Source organism: Podarcis filfolensis (assembly GCF_964270895.1).
Source record: "Podarcis filfolensis genome assembly, chromosome: 7".
Taxonomy (NCBI): Eukaryota; Metazoa; Chordata; class Lepidosauria; order Squamata; family Lacertidae; genus Podarcis; species Podarcis filfolensis.
Window position 1 is genome coordinate 80,489,684 of NC_139603.1, and position 26,607 is coordinate 80,516,290.

Genomic DNA, 26,607 nt, shown 5'->3' on the forward strand with positions numbered 1-26,607 from the left:
CTTTCTATAAAACTAAAAGTTCTGACCAGTGTGGTAGAAGGCTGCCTATTTTGGCCTCGATTGATTCTGTAGGCTTCTGAGAAATGCTTTCTAGAGGAGAATGGTGCTGATAAATAGGCTTCTGGTAGAAATGAATAATTCAGAATCATTCGGCTTCATTCTCTGCTCATCGATTTTCAGACGGGGAGTCACGAAGCAGCGAACTTAAGGCCCTCGGGATGATTCTTATTGTGATGGGGATTTTATTCCTCCGTAAATTCAAACCATCAATACATAGTTATATTTTATTCATTGCTTTTCTAAGGAAACCACCAGACTCCCATGGCTTTTTATTTTTCGGTTTTAATTAGGCATATCAGCCTCTAGAACTCTTTATCGGTCTGGCTATTTTCTGTGCTGCATACAAAGGAGCAGACCTCTCTTAGCCTCTTGGTAATTTTTTTCTTTGAATGAGGCTAGCAAATGATGCATAATATACTAGTGTGCAGCATCTTAAAAAGCAGAGACATCACCTTGCCAACAAAGGTCCGTATAGTTAAGGCCATGGTTTTCCCAGTAGTGATGTATGGAAGTGAGAGCTGGACCATAAAGAAGGCTGATCGCCAAAGAATTGATGCTTTTGAATTATGGTGCTGGAGGAGACTCTTGAGAGTCCCATGGACTGCAAGAAGATCAAACCTATCCATTCTGAAGGAAATCAGCCCTGAGTGCTCACTGGAAGGACAGATCGTGAAGCTGAGGCTCCAATACTTTGGCCACCTCATGAGAAGAGAAGACTCCCTGGAAAAGACCCTGATGTTGGGAGGACACAAGGAGAAGGGGACGACAGAGAACGAGATGGTAGGACAGTGTTCTCGAAGCTACCAGCATGAGTTTGACCAAACTGCAGGAGGCAGTGGAAGACAGAAGTGCCTGGCGTGCTCTGGTCCATGGGGTCACGAAGAGTCGGACACGACTAAACAACTAAACAACAACAACAACATACTAGTGTGCAACTGAGGACTGTCCAGATAGCAGTTGCTCTCCCCAACCCTCTACCACATAGTTTCATGCTGCAGAGAGAAGCGATAAGTGGTCCGAAGCAAATTGTGCTCCGCTGTTCACTACTTCTGATTCTGCAGTGCCATTCTGGTTTTGCTAATCCATCTCAGGTCTGAGAGTTCATCAGCAGAATCATTAGTGTCGTCCTCTTGCTTCAGGGTGTCACTCACTTTGAACTTACGTGATGCCCCCTCCGAACCCCCCAAAATAATACCGTTCTTTTGGATGGGACCTAAATAGAGCATCAACAGTTTCAAAGGACATGGGGATATTTTGAGCATTCAAAGGGTCAAAGTCCCTCTCTTGTCTTCTACTTCAATCTTTAAGGAAGGAGGTCAGCAGCAGAAGGTCTCTTCAAAGCCAGAAAAGTCTGACAGGTGTCTCTTCCTTCCTGGTAGCCAAAATTAATGGGCCCTGCCAACATAGTGACACTACAGTGGTACCTTGGGTTACATACGCTTCAGGTTACAGACTCCGCTAACCCAGAAATAGTGCTTCAGGTTAAAAACTTTGCTTCAGAATGAGAACAGAAATCGTGCCCCGGCAGCACGGCGGCAGCAGGAGGCCCCATTAGCTAAAGTGGTGCTTCAGGTTAAGAACAGTTTCAGGTTACGAACGGACCTCCGGAACGAATTAAGTACCTGAGGTACCACTGTACTGGTCTCTTTTTCCACTTGGGAACACGAGGTGTATATAAGATGAATCTCAACTTGGGAGTTAGGCGGGATATAAAGACATCAAATGTTGGATCAATCCATCAACCTCCGATGGATGTTTAAGAAGGATTGGGTCCTGCATCACTTTCGCTGCGTGTGTCGGCCTAGCATATTGGTAGCAGATATATATACAGTGGTACCTCGGCTTACAAACACCTCAGGTTACAAACACTTTGGGTTACAGACTCCGCTAACCTGGAAGTAGTACCTCGGGTTAAGAACTTTACCTCAGGATGAGAACAGAAATCGTGCACCAGTGGCGCAGCAGCAGCAGGAGGCCCCATTAGTTAAAGTGGTACCTCAGGTTAAGAATGGTTTCAGGTTAAGAACAGACCTCTGGAACGAATTAAGTTTGTAACCAGAGATACGACTGTACAGACCACTGCTGTGGTCAAGGCATGCTTAGAGTCCAGCAAGAGTCCAAGACTCTGCTTCTCTCACCGCAACCTTTCCACAGCTATTCCTGGCTGTTGCTTTAGAATTGCTAGATACCGCCACTTTCTGGCGAGGCAAATGTGGAAACACAGAACACTGTCTTTCCATCTCTTTACACCGAGGCTGTTCCACTGCTGGCTGCTCAGCTCGCAAATCACTGGTTGGTGCGTTGGCTGGGAAACAAACCCAGGTCAACTGCTTGGAAGGCAGTTATGCTCACCACTTCGGCCTTCAGAGTTCTCGTTTGAATATGAATGACCTAGGCATCACTTCTGCTGGTCAGTGTGGATTTTAACTAAAATCCAACAATTTACAGCATTTTGCTCCTTGGGCCACATGAATTCTTCCAGCTTTTGCTTCTGTTCTGAGGCTTACTATTCCAGCTTGCCATTTTATCTTAACATTTATCAAGTTCTGCATCCCACCACCAACAACTATGAAAGTTGTTATTGTTTATCTTTTTAAGAGAGAAAGAAGTGTTGATTCAAATTAACTTTGGTTTTCCCCTCCATTTCTTTTAGGGATTTGGGAACCAGGCGAATTCAAATTATGTTACTGAGATCGTTACTGATGGTAAGTAATGGAGGAAATTGACATGATGGCTTTTATGTCCTTATTTTAAAAGATCCATCTTACAGCATGGCTAAGCAGGCAGAATAGCCACTTCTTTAAACTCAAAGCAAAAGTAAATGAGAGTGGTGTTTTCCATAGGACTAGTCTACATTTGTAAATACTTTTGCAAATTACTTGTCTGGTTATCTGTGAGACTGAGAAATGCTGAGAGTTGAGTAGGCAGGGAGGTTGTTGTAAATTGGTTCTTTCTTTCTTTTTTGGTTTCCACTGCTGTTCTAACTAGAGATTCCATCAGTGTTTACTCCTTGTAAACCATTCAGTCAACCATTGGTTTATGCTCTTACAAAGGAGTCATTGCAGGAGCAGCCAACATGGCTGCTTCGACAGGAAGCTCACTTTGGGTGACTTTGGGTCGTCACCATCGCTCAGCCTAGTCTACCTCACAAAAAACCCTGTGAGAATAAAATGAACTGAGAGAGAATCATGTGTACAGCCCTGAGCCCCTTGAAGGAAAAGCATGATAAAAACCTACTTAAAACAAAAGAACTACATGGATTTTTGGTGGGTTTCTTTTTTTGCTGTTGAATGGGCTCAGCTTTCCCTTGTGCAGCTGAATGGACACAGCTCCAGCCTGCGCAATTTGTTCGGTTAAATGGGCACAGCTTTTGTACCCAGCTTTTGGCTGTATGATTTAGCTGAATCATTTCTTTGGTGACTTCTCTTTATCTTTTCTTTGATTCTCACCAGGTCACAACAGGATACAGTGCCAAGACCATTTCTGCTGCCCTGCCCGCTCCTTTTCTGGATCCTTTGCTCTCTCCTTCACTCATGGATGACTCTGAACTCAGACAGCTGGTCCTGGAAATACTGCACAACGTTATTGATCGGCACGACAACCGAGTGAAGCTCAGAGGGATAAGGTGAATGCTCGAGTCTGACAGGGTCTCAGTTGAGTCCCTATGCAACAGTAGCTCATGCCAGTGTACCATGGGAATCTCGGATGTAGATGCTAAAATTGGTGGCATGCACAAAGAGATTAATCCATCTCTGCCAAAACTCCCATTAACTATGTTCCTTCTGCAGTTTGTGCACTCTTATAAAGCAGTGGGGAAGAAGTTTGTTTGGTCTGCGTTTTGATGCAAACCTATTTAATTTGCAGTTCTCAGGTCAGGAAGTGAAGCGGAACACAACTGTCATTTGAAATCTCCACTTCTCCAAACAATTGTGGTGCAACTCCCCAACCAAGATGTGTGCACATGCTAATTTAAATTACATACAAAACTACTATATTATATTGGGCAAAATTCCTGGGTAACTGTACCTGAATTTTTGTGTGGAATATTTAAAGGGAGGGGAATCACCTATGGATGCAGAAATGGGGCAAAGTGACTTAAGATTTGGGAAAATAAGAAACAGAGATTGGCAGATACATCCATCCCTACCCAGAGATAGGCAGGGCTTTAGACCACAGTAGTGTGGATCAGGGGATGCAGGTGGTGCTGTAGGTTAAACCACAGAGCCTAGGATTTGCCAATCAGAAGGCCGGCGGTTCGAATCCCCGCAACGGGGTGAGCTCCTGTTGCTCAGTCCCAGCTCCTGCCAACCTAGCAGTTCAAAAGCACATCAAAGTGCAAGTAGATAAATAGGTACTGCTCCGGCGGGAAGGTAAACAGTGTTTCCGTGTGCTGCTCTGGTTCACCAGAAGCGGCTTAGTCATGCTGGTCACATGACCCGGAAGCTGTATGCTGGCTCCCTTAGCCAATAAAGCAAGATGAGCGCCGCAACCCCAGAGTCGGTCACGACTGGACCTAATGGACTGAGGTCCCTTTACCTTTAGTGTGGATCAAAGTCCATCCATCCTGCTATAAATCTGCCCCCCATCCTGCTTCACTTTTGCTCCTCTTGTTGTTGTCTTCCAAGGAAAGGAGTAAAAGGTGGAGAGGGACCAAACATTGTCCATGTCAGATTGTCAGGTGGGTGGTCCAGCCCAAAACAGATAAACATTAATGTTTATCAGGTCCTTGGAGGCCTTCAGGCCCGGTGTATGCCATTTATGACATTTCTATGGTCTTGGGACCCAGTCCAGCCCAGATTAATTTTCTAGGTGTCCAGAAAACAATTACTATGGATTGTTTGAGTATGTTGAGAAGAGTGGTGCCTGATTTCCAGGAATGCCAGCAGAGCTGCACCTAGCTGAGCCCTAGGAATACAACCCATCACACTTGCCTCCATTGGCCTTGTCCTGAAAGACCTACATTGGTTCCCAGTACATTTCTGAGCACAATTCAAAGTGTTGGTGGTGACCTTTTAAAGCCCTAAATGGCCTCAGCTCAGTATACCTCAAGGAGCATCTCCACTCCCATCGTTCAGACACTGAGGTCCAGTTCCGAGGGCCTTCTGGTGGTTCCCTCCCTGCGAGAAGTGAGGTTGCAGGGAACCAGGCAGAGGGCCTTCTCAGTAGTTGTACCCGCCCTGTGGAATGCCCTCCCATCAGATGTCAAGGAAATAAACAACTATCTGACTTTTAGAAGGCATCTGAAGGCAGCCCTGTTTGGGGAAGTTTTTAATGTTTAATGTTTTACTGCTATAATAATAATAATAATAATAATAATAATAATAATAATAATATTCTGTTGGGAGCCGCCCAGAGTGGCTGGGGAAACCCAGCCAGATGGGCAGGGTATAAATTAGTAGTAGTAGTAATAGTAGTAGTAGTAGTAGTAGTAGTAGTAGTAGTGGTAGTAGTAGTAGTAGTAGTATCTCGTGGGGAAATGCTAAGCTGGATCCAAGGGTGCACTTCCATATGTGGGGCGCCAAAGCTAAAAGTGAGTGCAACCCCCACGCCCTTCTCTTTCTCCTTGGAGACAGACCCATTCAAACAAATGGACTTAAATGTGTCATGCCCATTGATGTTGGTGGGTCCTCTCTGTACTTGACTTATTTGGATCCAGCCCCCTTTCCACTCTCTCCTTTGCCCTTGTTTTTCCCTTGTGGTCATCCACATGAAATCGAGCCCAGGGCCCCAGTTTGGCCTGTCCGTGCATTAAAGACTGTACAGATTAAATGAGACTAAATCCGTAGATATTCTTCTACTTGTGTCTCCTCTTATGCAAGCAGAAGCCCAAGAACTGCTCTAGAACCCTAGTGCAGAAATTCTAGTGCAAATGTTCATGTTACATTTTTTTTCTGCTTATGGTGGTTCTTTGAATTCATTCCTCTAGCAATAGATGTGGTAGCCCAGGCTATTTGTACTTTTGTTCAGAGCTCTGGTTTCCATAACTAACCTCCTAAAGGCAGGCAATTAATAATGAACTACCAGCCTCAAACCTAGAATTGTTTGGGTACTTTAAGAAACCAAGGAAATCAGTGCAGTTTTGAAGTGTTCGGTTCGCCATCTTGATTGAAAATGGTGTCTGGTTGTATCCAGTCATCGATGAAAACCTGCTCCTTGATCTCAGGAACCGTCATGCAAAATTTGGTCTCAATATCATAGCTGTCAACTTTTCCATTTTCTTGCGAGGAATCCTATTCGGAATAAGGTAATTTCCCTTAAAAAGAGGGAAACGTTGACAGCTATGCTCAATATCTTAAGAGGTGTCCAGCTTTGTAAGTGAACAAGGTTTCAAAATATATAGCAAATAAGAGAAAACTACAGTAGCAAATTATGTTTTCCAACTGCGATCAATACATGCCATTTTTCTTCTGTTTTCCATGTTCCATTTTGTCAGCGAAGAGAGGGAAAGTGCAGGAATGTAACAGTTGAATGTTTTTCATGCAGCAATTGATGATTTTGTTATCCAGGTGTCCTGCCCTGAATGTTAAATAGCTCTTCCAAATTGCTCCTGGTTTAATTAAGCTTGTAATTATATTTTTGTTTTATACAAAACATAAAATGGACTATTCCTGTACTGAGTCATAATTACTTATCCCCCCCCCCTTTTTTTGAATAGGAAATCTATTGTTATTGCAAAATGTGGGTTAATTAAAATGGAGATGACTTCGAAAATGCCTGGATAAATTAAATACTTTTCACAGCATGATTCCGAGTCTCCCCATCGCTGAGAAGTAATTTGCTTGCAAATTATAATTATTAATGCTGTTTTGAGAAAGTAACATACTGTTTTGTGTCTGCGCAGAATAATACCTGATGTTTCGGATCTAAAGATAAAACGGGACAAAATTTCAAGGCAAGATGCGAATTTCATCAAAAAGGTAATAATATCATTAAAGATCAAACCAATTGTTAGAAGAAAGAGATGTTGCATACTGTTAGGTAAGGGATATAGGGACTCAATGCTCTGTGGGTGGAACCTGTGATTTGAATGTAGAAGGGCCCAGAATTTATTTTTGGCATCTTCTCTAAATGCAAAGTCTGGTAACAGAGCTGTGCTTCTTCCAGGCAGAGTTGACAATTATGGGCTAGATCGGGGTCAGCAAACATTTTCAGCAGGGGGCTGGTCCACTGTCCCTCAGACCTTGTGGGGGGCTGGACTATATGGGGGGGCAATGAATGAATTCCTATGCCCCAGAAATAACCCAGAGATGCATTTTAAATAAAGCCACACATTCTACTCATGTAAAAACACCAGGCAGGCCCCAGAAATAACTCAGAGATGCATTTTATATAAAAGTACACATTCTACTCATGTAAAAACACGCTGATTCCTGGACCGTCTGTGGGCCAGATTTAGAAGGCGACTGGGCCGGATCCGGCCCCCGGGCCTTAGTTTGCTTACCCATGGGCTAGAGTAAGATAAGATGAGCCCTGCTGGGTCAGACCAAAGGCTCAGCTGGTTAGCATCCTGTTCTCTTAGTGGTCTACCATGAGAAGCTGCCTTGAGTCCCAGTATGGGGAAAAGGCAAGCTAGAAATAAATATAACAATATTATTATCATCACCTACAACTCCCATCAACCTTGACATTTGGCTCCACTGGCTGGGACTGATGGGAGTCGCATTCCAAAATATCTGGAGGGCCACTTGATTGAAGAGGCTGCTCTGGCTTTGGTAGAAGCCAATACCTGTATTGTGAATGTGCACCAAGTATTACCTAGTGGCTCCTCAATGGCTCCAAAAAACCTGACATAAACATGCCAACATAAGGAGAGCCTGCAAGATCGGGTCAATGGCCCATCTAGTCCAGCATGCTGTTCTTACAGTGGCTGGCCAGATGCCTGCGGGAAACCAACAAGCAGAACATAAGCACAAGAGCTTATGTTCCCCTCTCGTGGTTTCCAACAATTGGTATTTGAAAGCATTGCTGGCTAGAACTGTCGAGGCAGAAGATAGCCGTCATGGCTACCAGCCATTGATGGCCACCTCCTCCATGAATTTGTCAATTCCCTTTCAAAGCCATCCAACTTGGTGGCCATCACAGCCTCCTGTGATGGAGCAAGTTCCATAGTTTGAGTATGCATAAAGAAGTCATTTCTTTTATCCTAAATCTTCCAACAAAAACCTTAATCAAGACTCCTCTCTGCTCTCTCTAGCATGGCCAGCAGCTGTATAGGCATGTCTACTTAGGATGTAAGGAAGAGGACAATGTCCAGAAGAACTTTGAGCTTCTCTACACAACGCTGGCTCTCATGACAATTGAACTAGCCAACGAAGAAGTGGTCATTGACCTCATCAGAGTGGCTATCGCCTTGCAGGTAGGGCTTTCGAAGTGCATCTAGGTGGCTTTGTTGATATCATGTCAACAGATTGGAATCTGTATTTCTGATCAAGAATGGTGTGCTTATTTTGTATGCTTCGAATCTACTTGCTGCATCATTTTGCGCCTTGAGAACCTCACCTTCTTTTTGTACATGCTGTGGTTTCAAAATAAAGCTTAGTTAATGTGTAGAGCAGGCTCAGAAATGAGAAGGGGGCAGTACAGTGTTTCCAGTGTTCATGAGATGGATGGGTAGTGGGCTTTTCTGATACCTGTCCATCACAGTTGTTGCATTCTAGGATCCTACCTGCCTATTGTTCTGGGATCCAAGCTTAGTACATAACATTTTTATTGCTTCTTTTCTTTCTAATGTTGTATTCTATTGCTGGTGTTTTTCACCGACTACCCCACCCCTACCCCCGACCACCTGAACAAAGCTCCTGAATGACTGACGGTCCATGGACCGCAGTTTGGGAACCCTTGCTCCAACACACTGTCAGATCATAACTACCCATGTCCTGAAAAACTGTTTTAAGATGTGTTGTGCACTGCACAAGCTATTAAGACTAGTTTGTCATGCTAAATAAATAAAACTTGAACTGACTTCCCCACTCAAACGACTTAACAGTGACCTGGGATAGGGGAAAAAACTGTTTTACCTTCCTGGCTCTTAGTCTTTTCACCCATATGAAAAAAATATATGACCAATACCAGTCTTAAATGAGGTCCCCTTCTCCCTTTCTTTCATTGTAGGACATTGCAATCCTTAACGAAGACAACTTGCCCATGTTCCATCGCTGTAGTGTGATGGCAGTGGTAGCCGCATACCTCAACTTCCTAAGCCAGATGATCGCTGTTCCTGCTTTTTGCCAACATGTTACTAAGGTGCTGTATTGTGTCTGATTTTCACGAGTGTGCCTTGCATTGATACAGTAGCAGAAAAGCCCTTCTGATTTGGCTAAATCAAGAGCCCAAAGCAAATTTGGGTTGGGGGTTACTTGTGGCAGTATGTATGGACTGCAGAGACAGACCGCTGTGAGTGACAGCAGGCATGGGCTGGGGCTTAAAGGAAACAGGCTCATCCTTCAAACACGTTGTCCACCCTTGCAATGCATATTGATTTATTTGCAAACATACACCTTTTAACATAGAATGCAAAGTGAGAAAATCGTCAAATGCTGTCTTGTTTTTCTCCTCGTGTTGCAGGTCATTGAAACCAGACATGTAGAAGCACCCTATTTTTTACCTGAAACAATTTTCAGAGAGAAGTGCAAGTATGTGAAATTTTAAACAACTCATAAAACATGAGAACCAGTAATGTTTTTGACTTAAGGACTGCGAAAGACCATCTCTGTTGCTGGCATGTCTAGTTAAAGGGCAGTGTGGCGATCACACAGGGCCCCCGGACGTTTGACGGTCTATTGACCCTGTGCCACCACTGCGATTGCTTTCTTCGCTGCCACCACCCCGTTTCTCATGGGGACACACGGAGTCCAGACAGTTGTTAACATAAACAAATAATCAAGTTTATTTTTAAATGCAGGAACAAGCTTATGGTTTCAGTTAGTTTTTCTTGACAGTTTCTTAATCTTAGTTCCTAACAACTTCAAATTGATTATCCCCAACTATCTATCTGACTCCACCTAACAATTCCTCTCACTCTCTCACAATACAACTCGACCAACCCACTGCCTATTCCTCCCTCTTCCTTCTCCAATTCCCAAACCACAACTGACTTTCAAAACCTCCCACTCTAACTTTTACTCCTCCCTTGCATTCCCACTGGCCAATCACATCACACTCATTTTAACCCTTTCCTTATGACCCACCTAGGAGGCAAACGCCACAGGCAGTGAGGACAGATCTTCTGCCCAAGACCCTGGAGAGCCTCTGAAACTCAGAGTAGACAGTACTGGGCTGAGTGGACAAAATAGAATCATAGAATTGCAGAGTTGGAAAGGACTGTGAGCGCCATCTAGTCCAACCTCGTGCAATGCATGAATCTTTTGCCCAATGTGGGGCTTCGAACCCTTGACCCTAAGATTAAGAGCCTCAAGCTCTACCAACTGATCTATCCTGAGTACATAATCTGCCTTGTTCTTCAGGTTCCCGTGTTCCCCAGGTTTTAATGCAAGAGCAGGGGAGCTTTCTCAGTCCCTTCTGAGCAATCTCTTGGAGCCAGATTCCAGTGTCAGGCAGAACCAGAGGCAAAAGTGTGCAGAGCAATCAATGCAAATTTTACCTTTGTGCAGTAGTTTAGTTTTGACACACACATGCACCCTGCTCTGCTCTGTAGAGAGCCAGTGTGGTGTAGTGGTTAAGAGCGGTAGACTCGTAATCTGGTGAACCGGGTTCGATTCCCTGCTCCTCCACATGTAGCTGCTGGGTGACCTTGGGCTAGTCACACTTCTTTGAAGTCTCTCAGCCCCACTCACCTCACAGAGTGTTTGTTGTGGGGGAGGAAGGGAAAGGAGATTGTTGGCCGCTTTGAGACTCCTTAGGATAGTGATAAAGCGGGATATCAAATCCAAACTCTTCTTCTTCTTCTGTATCCTCCATTCAGACAAGCAAGAGGCATTATCAGAGTTCAAAGACACATTCTAGCCAGGTACAGTGGTACCTCGGGTTAAGTACTTAATTCATTCCGGAGGTCCGTACTTAACCTGAAACTGTTCTTAACCTGAAGCACCACTTTAGCTAATGGGGCCTCCTGCTGCTGCCGTGCCATCGGAGCACAATTTCTGTTCTCATCCTGAAGCAATGTTCTTAATCTGAAGCAATATTTCTGGGTTAACAGAGTCTGTAACCTGAAGCGTATGTAACCTGAAGTACCACTGTACAAACACTCCAGGTGTGGAGCAGGGCCAGTGAGGGGTGTGGCCTGTGGAGAAGGGGTGTGGCTAGGTAGAAAGGCCTGGAAGGCACATCCCTGGTCTTGTTGGTACTAAATACTATTTAAGAATCAGATCTAGGGTGCAATATGCACCTTTGGGTAATTCTCTCTAACCTACATTCTGAACCATGCCTCTCTTTTTTCCTCATGCTTCTTTTATCTAATGGTTTTAAATCCACAATTGCAAATTGTGTTTTGAAGCCTGCCCAAGTCCCTGGAGAAGGACGAAACGAGCTTGTTCTTCTTGACCAACCAAATGGCAGAATCGCTGGGTGGCAGTGGCTACTGCGTGGAGAGACTGTCTGTGCCATATGTACCACTTGTGACAGGTAAGCCCCTGGTGGCTCACGCATCCTCTTCACCTGTAGTCATTGACCACTGTTTATCATAGCTGCTTTTTTAAGGGAGGGGGTTGCATATAGCATCCTTTGGTGCTTTCCAGCAGTCCAGCAACATTGGAAGTGCAACCAGGCTCCCCATCCTTGTTGTAGGAGAATCCCAAATACTCATAATATTATCTGAGTGAAATGCATATGCATACATTTTTAGAAGCATATCCTATTGGCTTTCTTGATTGCAGCTATTTATATCCATCGTGGAGGCCCTTTGGAGATGAATAAATGCTGTGAACAACATTTCAGTGCTAGTGAACAACAAAGTCTTCTTGGATCTACTTTTAGGCATGCTCGATAGTCTTATTGATTCTGTGTCTCTATAATAATAATAATATAATAATTTATTATTTATACCCCGCCCATCTGGCTGGGTTTCCCCAGCCACTCTGGGCGGCTTCCAATAGGAATATTAAAATACAATAACCTATTAAACATTAAAAGCTTCCCTAAAGAGGGCTGCCTTCAGATGTCTTCTAAAAGTCTTGTAGTTGTTTTTCTCTTTGACATCTGGTGTTCCACAGGGCAAGTGCTACTGCCGAGAAGGCCCTCTGCCTGGTTCCCTGTAACTTGGCTTCTCACAGCAAGGGAACCGCCAGAAGGCCCTCGGTGCTGGACCTCAGTGTCCGGGCAGAACAATGGGGGTGGAGACGCTCCATCAGGTATACTGGGCCGAGGTCATTTAGGGCTTTAAAGGTCAGTACAAACACTTTGAATTGTGCTCGGAAATGTACTGGGAGCCAGTGTAGATCTTTCAGGACCAGTGCTATATGGTCTTGGCGGCCGCTCTCAGTCACCAGTCTAGCTGCCGCATTCTGGATTAGTTGTAGTTTCCAGGTCACCTTCAAAGGTAGGCCCACGTAGAGTTCATTGCAGTAGTCCAAGCGAGAGATAACCAGAGAGATAACTATATACAGAGTGAAACATGCACACATACATGTTTAGCTCTTGGGGGTGGGGAAGAAGCTCCTTCTCCATCACTAACATATTAAATGCAGTTCAGAGCATTTCAAAGGAACTGAGACCCAGAGCCTTTCTTGGGTAGCCCAGTTCTTTAGATACTGGCCCAAATGTTGGTGGCTTTTCCGTATGGTATGTCATCCTAAAGCTTCTATTTCCATTCTTATGCATCTTCGGAAATGTAGCTCTATTCCCATCTGGCAAAAAGCCTCATAAAAGCAGGCGCAAGTCAAAAGGTAAATTGGAGCTGCCACTGCTTGTTCCTGTTATAGCTTCATGGTGGTAGCACCCAGAGACAGCCAAATAAGCTCCTTATGCTCATAGGTAGAAAATCCCAGTGTTGTGCGATTTCCCCTTATTTCCCCTGCTCCTAGTAGCTGTGACCCACACAACTGTAGACATTAGGGCTGCCATACAGGGTGTCCTGGTTTTTACTTTTTGAAATAGGGCAACCAGGGTTGATGAGGACTGAAGGTTTGATGAGGACTGAAGGTAATGGGGCCCTTTATATGTCCAGCTGTCCTTTGTCAACAACAAATTGTCGCTGTTTTTTGTGTTTAATATATGCTGTATGGTAATTTATGGACCTAATAGGTATCTAAAGCCGTTTGCCTATGTTGCCATGCAACCAGTCCATGCAGAATGTAGGCACCTTATATATAGAAATGAGCAAACCAGTGATATTTTAGGGAGCAGGCTAGCAGGCGGGGCCCATGACTTACATCATAGGAGCCTCCACAACATAAAACACTGTTGCTGTATGTAGGTTTTATTTTATTTGTTTTTTATCTTATATTTTGGAAATGTACATCCAGGTTTTTCCGTTTACATTTTTTGGGCCCCCCAAGAGAATAGGGCTCTAAGCTATAGCTTTAGCTTATACGTAAATCTGGCGCTGATGGCAACCCTAGTAGATGTAGCATATTTGTGCGCATCTCATAGGTATTTTTCCCAAATGTTTTTTTATCTATCTTCGCATTTATATCCCACCTTTCCTCCAAGGGCTTTCCTATCCTCCATGTGATCCTCACAGCACCCCTGCGAAATAGGCCAGACTGAGAGATAGTAATTGCCCAAAGTCACCCAGTAATCTTCATGGCCAAGTGGGGATTTGAACTCCCGTCTCCCAGATTGCAGCCTAGCACTCTAACCGCTACCCCACACTGCCTCTTTGCTGCCAGTGTGCTTCTGCGCACAGTTCAAGTGGCTGGTATTCTCTTGCAAAGCCCTTGATGGCTCAAGGCCATGGAATTGGAGGCACCAGCTATGAACCTGTCTGCTTTCTGACACCTTTATGCCTTCCTGTAATAATAAATAATAATAATAAAAATAATTTATTATTTATACCCTGCCCATCTGGCTGGGCTTCCCCAGTCACTCTGGGCAGCTTCCAACAAAATATTAAAACACAGTAATGCATCAAACATTAAAAGCTTCCCTCAACAGGGCTGCCTTCAGAAGCCTGGTAGTTGTTGTTCTCTTTGACTTCTGATGGGAGGGCGTTCCACAGGGCGGGTGCCACTATCGAGAAGGCCCTCTGCCTGGTTCCCTGTGGCTTTAGTTCTCGCAGTGAGGGAACTGCCAGAAGGCCCTTGGCACTGGACCTTAGTGTCCAGGTAGAATGATGGGGGTGGAGACGCTCCTTCAGGTATACTGGGCCAAGGCCGTTTAGGGCTTTAAAGGTCAGCACCAACACTTTGAATTGTGCTCAGAAATGTACTGTAAGTGTCCTATCTTCTGAAATTAAGTAGAAGACCACTGGAGAGAGGACCTTTTCATTGATGGTGACCCAGTCACAGGGCATTTCTCCCAGGGACACTTAGCTGATGCCGACTGTTAGTTTGGGGTTAGTTTTGCCTCCACCCATGCAAGCAAGAGGGCTTATTGGAGATTCAGGATGAATTCCAGCCAGGCAAAAGCACTCAAAGAGAGAGTGAAGCAGGCAGGTGAAGGGTGTGGACTAGAGACAAGAGGTGTGGCTTGACAGCGTCCTAAGGGCCAGACATAGGGGCCTGGGAGGGGCCACTGAAATTTGAATTGACTAGCTTCAGTTTGGGGCAAAGAAAACAGGAAAACACAATGATGTCTTGACGAGACAGGCATTCCTCTTTTTGTTCAGATGAAGACAGGTTGTCCAGGAGGAAGAGTATCGTGGACACCTTGTCAATTCAGGTAGACCTTCTGCCTGGCTGCAGCCTGGATGAAAAGGTACGTAACAGTTCCATTAAAGAAAAGATCATGCATCTTTTTTCCCCCATAAACATTCTTTGGTGCTTCCAGTCTATCTATAATCAAAAAGGTGTGGTAGTCAGGATTATGATTTGCATTTGCAGATCTACTGTACTGCATTTAAAGTAAAAATGTCACCAGGAAAAAAAAACACACAGAGATAATAATAATAATAATAATAATAATAATAATAATAATAATAATAATAATTTATTATTTGTACCCCGCCCATCTGGCTGGGCTTCCCCAGCCACTCTGGGCGGCTTCCAAAAAAATATTAAAATCCTCTAATACATCAAACATTAAAAGCTTCCCTAAATAGGGCTGCCTTCAGATGTCTTCAGATGATTCGAAGGGCTGTTTTTCAGATGGAAAAAATATCTGAGACACTTAAGATGAATTGTAGCTGACCTTTTACTGCGGTTGACACAGTAGCCTAAACACTATTGTTTCTTTAGGCAAATAGCACTGAAGAAATCACCTTTGAGACGCTGAAGCAGGCAATAGGTAAGAAAGCTTTGCATTTCTGTATTCACTAGTAAAAATAATATGCTCCTTCAAGGGTGAATTATTTCACTTCACTCTTTGTTTAATACATTGGCCCTAAATTGGGATGAGGATGAACAATATTCCTGATGTTTCCCTTTGCTTTGTTCCCACGTTTCTGGTTACTCTGTTGATGCTGTTAGCAGCTTAAAGTCATTGGCTTAAAGTTGGTTGGTTTTCCCCCCACCCCCATCTCTCCAAAAGACAACAATGGGCTTGAGGAACAAGAGAAAGAAAGAAGGCGCCTTGTGATTGAAAGATTCCAGAAGGCTCCCTTTGAAGAAATTGCTGCACAGTGTGAAACCAAGGTAAGTACTCGGGCCATGATCCACCTACTCAATCCTGCTAAGGGCTTAAACAGATGCACCAGGTACGCTGGACCTCATTAGCGACGAATGTCAGAGAGAAAGTGCTAAGGCTCTCCTGTCTCTAGACTAGGGATAGCCAACATAAGACCCTCCAGATGCTAGGGACTGCAACTCCCATAATCCTCAACCATTCACCATGCTGGCTAGGGCTGATGGGAGTTGGAGTCCCAAACACCCCTCTATACTTAGATGCCGCCTCCTCCCCCATGCATACAGGTACCCTTTGGCAGGCATCTTACAAAGATATCTTCCAGGGCAGGCTTCTTCAACCTCGGCCCTCCAGATGTTTTGAGACTAAAATTCCTCTCCCTGCCCAACCACTCCTGAGCCAGTGTGGTGTAGTGGTTAAGAGGGGTAGTCTCATAATCTGGGGAACCGGGTTCGCTTCCCCGCTCCTCCGCATGCAGCTGCTGGGTGACCTTGGGCTAGTTACACTTCTCTGAAGTCTCTCAGCCCCACTCACCTCACAGAGTGTTTGTTGTGGGGGAGGAACGGAAAGGAGAATGTTAGCCACATTGAGACTCCTTAAAGGTAAAGGTACCCCTGACCGTTAGGTTGAGACAGGGACAACTCTGGGGTTGCGAGCTCATCTTGCTCTATAGGCCGAGGGAGCCGGTGTACAGCTTCCGGGTCATGTGGCAAGCATGACTAAGCCTCTTCTGGCGAACCAGAGCAGCGCACGGAAGCGCTGTTTATCTTCCCGCCCCGCTTTCGAATTGCTAGGTGGGCAGGAGCAGGGACCAAGCAACAGGAGCTCACCCCGTCGTGGGGATTCGAACCGCCGACCCGTGGATCAGCAAGCCCTAGGCTCTGTGGTTTAGACCACAGTACCACCCACGTCCCCTTGAGACTCCTTCGGGTAGTGATAAAGCGGGATATCAAATCCAAACTCGTCTTCTTCTTCCTGTGGGTCTCTCTGTGATGCTAAAAGGTTTGTGTGGAACCCCTCCCCTTTGAGAGACCCTAAAATTTGTCTTGTTAAAAAAAATGCCTATCCCCATTTCGGCAAGTTGACCATTCCTGCTTTTGTGCGTCAGCAGCTTTGACCTGCGGCCCTTTGAAGGGATGACGATGGTTCAGCGTGGCCCTTGACCCCCCAAAATGGTTAGCCACCCCTGCCCTAAGAGTTTGCCTTTACAATTTGTGGCTTACAGACACGCGTTTTGGTGTGGGCAAGTTTTCTTGAAATGGTGATGCACCTAACTTTTTGCAAGGATATAATCCTGGATGTGTACCCCTCCCCTAGCACATCAGTTGTGTGAATCACTGGCAGTCACTGGGAAAGGGACTGCACATCTGGGTGTGTCCCCAGGGTCAGGCATGCTGCTGCCCCCCACCTCAAGACAGTCATGTGTTCCCACAGGCTTTCTGGTCATGGACGCCAAATGCATAAGGAGCTGTCCGTGCACAAGCTTCCATGCGATTGGGCAATCCCAGCTGTGTGGGTGCCCACAACCACCATGTCCAATCCCAGTAACTTCATGGTGCCCTAGATGCCCACAATGCCAGTGGATTCTGATACAAGATCAGTGCTGCTATTGCTGGCTCTGTTTTTTCCAGACCAATTTGTCAGAAGGTTGCAGTGGTTACCCAGCAACCCCCCTCTCCCTAAAATATCCAATATGTTCTCTCTGCAGGCAAACTTGCTCCACGACAGGCTGACACAGATATTGGAACGGACCATTCGGTAAGAGTTTGTGGAAGTGGTTTTGCGTTTGTGAAGAATAGGCAAGGCTACCAGGTTGTTCCTTAAATAACTTGTGTTTCCACTTTATTTTGGGGTGGGGGCAAAGGGAGATGTTGGCTGCACCCCCATCCATACTTCCTAGGGTCCCATTAACATCTGTAGCACTTCCTTCTAAGGCAGGGGTCGGCAACATTTTTTGAGGCCGGTCCGGTCCACTCCCTGGCCTCAGGCTCTTGGTGGGCCAGAGTGTGTGTGACCACACGTGAGTGCAAGCTATTTCTGGTGCTCTTCTGGGTCGGAAGAACGCCAGAAATAGCGTATATGCACGCGTACAGGTAATCCTCCGGGATTTCCGGCGCACTTCCAACCTGGAAGTCGGTTCCCATGGTGAGAGAAAAAAATGGCACTGTGTGGGGGGGGGGGAAGCACGGAATCCCCACACCGATCCACAGAACAGCCGTGGGCCTGTTCCGGGAAGCTCATGGGCCGGAACCAGCCCATGGGCCTTAGGTTGCTGACCTCTGTTCTAAGGGAACAGCAGGGGGCTGGTCCACTGTTCCTCAGACCTTGGGGAGGGGGCCCGGACTATATTTGGGAAGAAAACAATGACCAAATTCCTGTGCCCCCCAAATAACCTAGAGATGCATTTTAAATAAAAGCACACGTTCTACTCATGTAAAAACGCACTGATTCCCGGACCGTCCGCGGGCCGGATTGAGAAGGCGGGCCTTAGTTTGCCTACCCATGGATTAGACTGTTAGTAAGAGATACCAGTAGACCTTTCTCAAAGAGCATCTCTGCGCTACAGAGTTAAATTGGTTTACCAGGCATTCCCTCTCATCAGGAAACCCTCATCAGGAAACTGCGGCTCTGTGAGGAGTGGCGGTGGTGGTAACAATCTCTGTAACAGGCTTCATCGCACCTTTCCCACAGTATATTTCCTGTGATTCTTCATGGGAAGCCATGATAGTTTTCTCATTGGAATTCTACTCAATATTGATCCAGAGTAGATTCCAGCGTATAGTTAGCAGAGTAACCATTTAAACACATTGCAGGATTCCCCAGAAATAGACCAGAGGCAATTGTGTTTCATCCAACAGAGCTTTACTGCTACTGAAGGCAAATGAGCACTGTGGTCACAAATCCAATACATTCAGGATTGGCTTCCAAAGTATAATGTTATGCAAAGAACCAAAATATGTTGAAGGGGGTTTATGAATAAGTCAGACATGCGCTGTAAAGTTGAGTAGTCGTGTATACTTGAGCAGAGAGCCATTGAATATTGTAGTTGAGTGAAGAGCAGAATGAAGGAGATAAGGATGAAGGCAATTGCTATACCAGAAAGCTTTAGCTATGACACATGACTTAGCTGGACAGAATAGCTGTTGTTTAGGAATGCTTAAAGCATAAATATTGCTGTATCTTTCTATCTGCTCGGCACTTTCTTCCCTTCCCAGGTGGGATTAAAGTGGTGTCCATTTCAATGCTGAATAAATGCCTATTAATTGATCCGATCGGGTTGTCCAGGCAAACCCACAGGGGGTATTGGGTATTACCCCAATATTTCTTCCAGCAGTACCTCAGGCAGGAGACAACCTCAAAGGAGTGCCTCATCGCAAACACTTAAAAGCAAGACAAACAAAATGGTGAACATGCAGTAAAGCCTAAAAACAATGCCTCTATTTGTTCTCCATCTTCCCCAGTCCTCCTCCGAGCCCTTCTGGAACGGTGGCGATTAACACTGGACACAACCATTACCAGTCCATCCCAGTCTACGAGATGAAGTTTCCTGATCTTTGTGTGTATTGAGTGTCCTCTGAATTCATCAAAAAGACAGGTTTTTGGCTTCTCAGAAAATTATTTCACCGAGTTTAATGGGGTGTCTGCCCCGAGCAGATTACATTATATTTTGACTATGTCTTTGTTTTGTTTTTATAGGTGAATTCTCCAACACTTCTGCTGTGTCCCAGTAATAGTGAATTAGTGATAGATCCATACCGGACTTTCCACATGATTAGTTACTTTATTAGTAGTTCTGTGATGTTTCCTCCAGTGTTAACTGCACTATTGCTAGCTGGAGGGGCACTCATGCGCTATTGTGCAACATGAACAGGACAAGAGAAAGGAAGAGAACATTTGTGGCATGAAATGTTGCAGGATTTCAGCAGGGAAGCCGTGGAACATGCACCGATTGGAAACAAAGCAGTATTTCCACCCAAAACAGGCACAAACAGTATTGAAAGCAAGATTGCTTATGAGCACAAATCTTCATAATGAAAAAGACTTCTGGAGGGGTCCTTATTCATCTCCACTGAATTCAAGACAATTTTAAAAAATGATTACTATTTGGAAGACAAACCTTTCTTCCATCCCCCACCCCCTCCAATTTGTTTATTATATCTTAGCGTTTTGTAATTTTAGATTACAGTCATAGTTTTGGATGGGTTCTTTTCTTTTTTTAACCATGAGTTTTTGTAACCTGTTTTGACATATGTGTTTTTGGCAACACTGATATATTTACGGCACTGGGTAGCTCTTTATTTGCATAGAATTTACAGCTCCCAGAGGGAACTATGAGAGTTATAAACAGGCTTGAAATATGTTTAAATTTCTGCAAGTTGTTGGGATGAAGAAGATAATCCATTCATGGAGAGGAAGTTGTGCACACACAGTGGTCTGGTTTGCATGCTAAGCCCAAAGCATTGCTTTGCACAAACGTGTTAGATCCCAGAGACAATATTGCAGCTGTATCACACCTCCCTAGTCATTTTACTTCTGCACTGCATGGAGCTAAGCTATGGTTTGGCTTAACACATGGTCAAAACCCAGGCTGCAGACAAGAAACAAGCTGTAATGAAGGTTTATCCTATGGCTTACAACCTGCAGTTTGTCTGGAGAAAGCTAAGCCTGGGTTCAGACAAAATGCGTAGCCAAACCATGCCTTAGCTCAGGCATAGGCAAACTCGGCCCTCTGGATGTTTTGGGACTACAACTCCCATCATCCCTAGCTAACAGGACCAGTGGTCAGGGATGATGAGAGTTGTAGTCGCAAAACATCTGGAGGGCTGAGTTTGCCTATGCCTGCCTTAGCTGGCAGCAGCAAAACAACCAGTCAGTGTGAAGCGATTGCAATATCCTTTCTGGAAGCCTGGCCTCTAGAATCCCAGCCCAGGAACTGGAGCTGTATACGAGTAGCATTTATTTCTACCAATTATCTGTTGGTGGAGTCTGGGATTCATCTCACCCCAAGTGATTGGCAGCAACTTGACTTGCACAAGATTGGACTTTCAGCCTGGGAAGACTCACACATGATTCCCTCTGTCACATGTGTGCTTCGTCCTGTTGGATCAGCACCCTGGTGCAGGCCCTAAAAGTTTGTATTCCTTTCAGTGGCAGTGCTCCATATGGGACACGGGTGGTGCCGTGGTCTAAACCACTGAGCCTCTTGGGCTTGCTGATCAGAAGGTCGGCGGTTCAAATCTCTGCGATGGAGTGAGCTGCCGTTACTCGGTCCCAGTTCCTGCCAACCTAGCAGTTTGAAAGCACGCCAGTGCAAGTAGATAAATAGGTGCCACTGTGGCAGGAAGATAAATGGCATTTCTGTGTGCTCTGGTTTCCGTCAAGGGGTTCCATTGCGCCAGAAGCGGTATAGTCATGCTAGCCACATGAACCGGAAAGCTCCATATAATGTTTTGGAGCCTTAAATACTTGTTATTATAGAGTATTGGAATGTGCTGTGCATCCTGCCAAAGGCTATAATGTGGAGACCCATGCATGCATGAGGCTCCTAATGCTGACTGCCCCATATGGAGTATTCCCTTCCACCCACTGCTGGCAGTTGGAAGATTTGCCCCATGTTTGTGGGGCTGCATCACCAGCCCACAGTCAGGGCGTCTTGCTTGAAAGGCAAGAAGCTTTCTGTTGGGGTCTCTGGAATTGCACTATCCCCCCCTCCCCTTCTAAAGGAATATAATTTCTTACAGATTGTGGTTTTGAAATGCAGAGTATTTTGTTAATGAGAACTTAAGAGCAATTAAAGGGAAAGCGAGTTATATATTTGATATGGCAAGGGATATGGTAAAGGCATTTTAAAGAGGATAAGTATTTCATAATGTGCCGAACTGTGAAATGGGTGTGAAGTATTTCTGTGTGTGTGTGTGTGTGTGTGTGTGTGTGTGTGTTTAGCAAACCTTTGTAGTTGACAAAACTTGTATAAGTTTAGAATGTTGTTGTCCAGCAATAGCATACAGTGTTACCTCTAGTTGCGGACACGATCCGTTCCGGGGTGCCGTTCGCACCCCAAGAAGTCCACAACTAGAGCGGCGCTTCTGCACATGCGCAAAGCATACAGAACACTTCTGCACGCACACGTGCAGCGAAACCCGGAAGTAAACTTTACTTTAAAGTTTACTTCCGGGTTTGCCGTGTTCGCAAGCCGAAAAGAGGCAACATGAACCTAACACAACATGAGGTATGACTGTATTCTATAGCCCTCTTAATTTGTATGTGCTTTACTGGATTTAATGGTTAAGTTAAATTTCGTCGGCCCATGTGTTTGGTGTCAACACATTGCCTGTGCAAGGTTAGAGTGTAATATTCTGTTAAAGCTGAACTGCAAAATGTTGTGTAAAGAATGTGATAATAATCAGCAGGGCTGTTGCCCTTCCCTGTTGTTCTGTACATAACATGAAGTATTGAGTGTTGTGCCAAAGATTTCTCCTGCTTCCTCCCCTTCCCAACCATTCTCCATCAATTTATGAGAAAAGAAACAGCGTTCAGAAAGCAGAAGGAATAAAATTTCTGCAAAATTCTCGTGGGCCAGGAACACTTGTTGCACTTACCTGACTTGCGAGGTGGCCAAGGAGTGTGTATGAATGTCCTGCCTTTCATTCTACACAGCATCTCTCCAATGGTCTGCACTATGCAGTCTTCCTGGGTGCCTGTGTTTCAGAAAAAAACTCCATGACACCTCAGCCAGACCCTTCTGTAAGCACAAAGGAGCTATCTACTGTCTGCACCTAGCAGCTGGTCATTGCCATTGTCTTTTAAGTAAAGCCTTCCCTTTTATACTTTTAGGCTTACAGGACTTCCCACACTGCACTGGAATTTTAAAATAAACCAGCATGGAAAGACTCTTTTTAAAAAAAAAAAGACAGGAAAGAGGAAGAATTTCCCTTAAGAACGAAATTGGCAAGCGCAGCAGTCTCAAGGGTTTGGTGGTCACATGTACCCAAACACATACTCTGGCTTTTTCCACTCTTTAGATAAAGTCCAGGGGAAGATGCCACAGGCCTTTTTCAGATCAAGAAACTAGGGAGGCTATGGAGTGCTGCAGAAATGTTTAATGGAGATAAAAACACACGGCCGTGGCCTCCTCACCACAAGAAAGTAAGCTCAGTCCTGCACCCACCAGATTCTGAAAAGAAGTTTTCATAATGAAGTCTTCTCCTGTTTGGCTAAAGTATGGGGCATCAATGCTTTAAATAATAATTGTTTTAAGAAATTATGGACCCTGTAATCCAGGGGTGACTAAACTATGGCCCTCCAGATGTTGTTAGCCTACAGTTCCCATTGTCTCTGACAGTTGGCCTTGCAGGTAGAGGTTGACTGGAGTCTAGCAACATCTGGATAACCCACAGGTTAGCCACCTCTGCTGTGAGCATGTTAAGCCAGTTCTAAAGGGCTACAGACTTCGCTTTTATATGCATTGCCCCAGCAGGATTTTGACCCTTCCAGGTAGTGGCGCCCACCCTGTGGAACGCCCTCCCATCAGATGTCAAGGAAATAAACTATTTGACTTTTAGAAGACATTCAAAAGCAGATCTATATAGGGAAAGTTTTAATATTTTATGTTTTATTGTGTTTTTAATCATTTTGGGGGGAGCCGCCCAGAGTGCCTGGGGCAACCCAGTCAGATGGGTGGCATATAAATAATAAATTTTTTATTATTAAATTATTATTCTATTCCTACAGCAGCCCCCATTTTTACACCAGGAGAGAGCTATTCCGGGTGGTTAGGAGATTACCTGGTGCCAAATCTAATGCAACATGAGGACCCGCAATCTGGAAACTCCCCAATTTGTTGTTTCACAAACTGTCTTAAGGTTCTTATACAGCTCCTTTGATCTGTGATCCCTTATATGAGGAAAATACTTTGTGTGTGCAAGATAAAGTTGTGTATACAAATGTTGCATGCCCTCCAACACTTCTCCAATGAAAATAGGGGTGCCCTATTCCATCATGATAATTGTACTATTTATAGCCCCCACATCTTACTGGGTTGCCCCAGCCACTCTGGGCGGCTTTCGACATATATAAATACAGTGGTACCTCAGGTTACATACACTTCAGGTTACATACGCTTCAGGTTACAGACTCCGCTAACCCAGAAATAATACCTCAGGTTAAGAACTTTGCTTCAGGATGAGAACAGAAATCATACTCTGGTGGCGCGGCGGCAGCAGGAGGCCCCATTAGCTAAAGTGGTGCTTCAGGTTAAGAACAGTTTCAGGTTAAGAACGGACCACCGGAACTAATTAAGCACCTAACCCGAGGTACCACTGTACATAATAAAACGTTAAACATTAAAAATACTTCCCTGTATAGGATTGCCTTCAGGCGGCTCAGGGGTTGGATAACTCCATACCCTCCAACATTTCTCCAATTAAAATAGGGATGTCCTAAGGAAAAGTGAAAAGTAAGGGACTCTGGTGGCACTGTGGGTTAAACCACAGAGCCTAGGACTTGCCAATCAGAAGGTTGGCTGTTCGAATCCCCACGATGGGGTGAGCTCCCGTTGCTCGGTCCCTGCTCCTGCCAACCTAGCAGTTCGAAAGCACATCAGAGTACATGTAGATAAATAGGTACCGCTCTGGTGGGAAGGTAAATGGCATTTCTGTGCGCTGCTCTGGTTCACCAGAAGCGGCTTAGTCATTCTGGCCACATGACCCGGAAGCTGTATGCCTGCTCCCTCAGCCAATAAAGCGAGATGAGCGCAGCAACCCCAGGGTCGGCCACGACTGGACCTAATGCTCAGGGGTCCCTTTACCCTTTACCCTTTACCTTTAGGGAAAAGTGGGATGTTCCGGGATCAAACCAGAAACCAGGACAGCTTCTCTGAATCAGGGATGTCCCTCTGAAAATTGGGGCACTTGGAGGGTCTGATGTTGTTGAGCGAAAGAAAAGACACTGCAGATGTGGCTTCTGCAGAACAATTATCTCTGTACAGTGGTACCTCGGATTACATACGCTTCAGGTTACAGACTCCGCTAACCCAGAAATAGTTAAGAACTTTACTTCAGGATGAGAACAGAAATTGCGCAGCAGAGGTGCGGCGGCAGCGGGAAGCCCCATTAGCTAAAGTGGTGCTTCAGGTTAAGAACGGACCTCCAGAACGAATTAAGTTCTTAACCTGAGGTACCACTGTATGTGCAACCCACCAGAGCCATTTCCCCATGCTGTGCCCCTTTGAAGCTGGTGGGATTTGTACAAGAGACCCCTCGCACATCTTCCATGTGCTTCACTGGGGCTGGAGCAGGAGAATGCCTGTGCCTGTAGCTTTTCCCCCACAAAACTTAAAATCGAAGTGAAGCAGCAATCTCCCCCTCAGAACCACACCTTGAGCCCTACAGATTTGATTTCCCTTTTGCTTCAGTGGTGCGTGTGAATGAAGCACCTCCAAAGTGTCTAAAAAAACTTCCCTTTGCTTGCACACTTCCAGTATTGCATTGTATGTAATAAATATTTTCTAAAAAAAATTAAAAGACTTGTAGCAGCCAATGGTTTTTGTGCACCAGGACCTAGCATTAATAGCTGTGTCACTACTGTCTTATTCTTCTTGGTATCCATCTGAAGTATGTCACTTTATCCAACAAACACAAACCCCTGTGTGGGAAATGTCACCTGGTACAGATCTCTACGGACCAGTTGGGATTCATGTGTGAATACTAAAGCCCCTTTCCTGGGATCCACATAGTCCAGCTCTTTGTTTTCATTTCTTTTTCTAGCTTCCTAACTCTCTGGAGGAAAACACTGCTAAACCTAAAAAAACGCAGATTCACACGCTTCAGATGTGCAAATTGTCCAGAGTGAAAATATGGCTAGTTTATTCCTTTCACCGCTCATGTTTCCCTGACTTTTACCTAATGAAAAGCTTTTGTGAAATGTAGAACACACTTTCTGTAATCTATATTTAAGCAAATAAAGGGGAAAGGGAAAATAAGCCACATTGTTTGCACGTGTCTTCCTGAAATTACATGCTATATTATGGTTGCCTTAGGCTTTTAATGGCCTCGTGATGTGCTGAGCCAAGGATGGAAAAATCTCTGGTCTGTGGGCCAAATTTGGCCTGCCAGTCTGCTTTAATGAAACTGCACCCTGCTGCCCCACACCCAGTCATATGTGACTATTTTGGATTATTTTACAGGGTTTTTCCTCATTAAAAATAATAACAGGACTCCCACTTGTCTTTCTCATGATTAAAATAACATCCCTTCCAAATTTAATATTTGCCTCAGGGAGGAAAAATTACAGGTAACCATATCTGTAGGCTTTCGCTGAGGGCAAAGAGGTTAGGGAGGGAGAGGGTGGGCATGGGGTCCTGATTTAAACTGCTTTCCCCTTCACAACTGTTTATAATGTGTTAAAATCCACAGGAAATCCAGAGAACATAACGACATATCTTCGGCACTGTATACGATGTACCTTGATGCAGGATATCATTTTGGTTTCCTGTCTCATCAGAAGTAAATCTCATTGAATTCAGTGAGGCTTACTCCCAAGTAATTGGAATTAATCTTCTTTGTCTTGTGAATTTTAAATATCAAAGAAATGCATCACCCATTATTTTTATCTCATGGGCAGAAGTGATCTCTCCTGTGGGTTTTGTCAAAGTCAAAAGAACCATCTGGATTTGACTGCCCAATTTTGGCCACTCTATATTTGAATTTTTAAACTAAAATTAAATTTAAAATCCCAGTTCTCCTCCCCCCCCCCCCATCCCACTCCAGTTTTCTTGATTTTTAACTAAACTATCCATTCTTGGTGCCTGAGTGAGATTAAACAAGATAGAATGACAACTTTATACTGAAAGGTGAAATCAAAATAGTGAGTTAT

General features: G+C 44.8%; 1 protein-coding gene across 3 annotated transcripts in view; it reads left to right on the plus strand.

The window, feature by feature from the left end:
• Positions 1-22,911, plus strand: part of EFR3A (EFR3 homolog A) — an 86,079-nt gene extending 63,168 nt beyond the window's left edge. The window contains exons 13-25 of one of the 3 annotated variants that reach the window (XM_083621970.1): positions 2,714-2,765; positions 3,513-3,685; positions 6,902-6,977; positions 8,255-8,416; positions 9,172-9,303; positions 9,625-9,692; positions 11,513-11,640; positions 14,783-14,871; positions 15,351-15,399; positions 15,643-15,746; positions 17,444-17,493; positions 19,197-19,330; positions 22,578-22,911. In XM_083621970.1, the coding sequence (XP_083478096.1) occupies positions 2,714-2,765; positions 3,513-3,685; positions 6,902-6,977; positions 8,255-8,416; positions 9,172-9,303; positions 9,625-9,692; positions 11,513-11,640; positions 14,783-14,871; positions 15,351-15,399; positions 15,643-15,746; positions 17,444-17,493; positions 19,197-19,302 (1,189 nt within the window). In that variant the 3' untranslated portion in view covers positions 19,303-19,330; positions 22,578-22,911. Of the gene's footprint in view, positions 1-2,713; positions 2,766-3,512; positions 3,686-6,901; positions 6,978-8,254; positions 8,417-9,171; positions 9,304-9,624; positions 9,693-11,512; positions 11,641-14,782; positions 14,872-15,350; positions 15,400-15,642; positions 15,747-17,443; positions 17,494-19,196; positions 19,331-19,431; positions 21,527-22,577 lie in introns of those variants that run through there. The other 2 variants (XM_083621971.1, XM_083621969.1) reach the window with 2 other exon arrangements.
• The last annotated feature ends 3,696 nt before the right edge of the window (positions 22,912-26,607 follow it).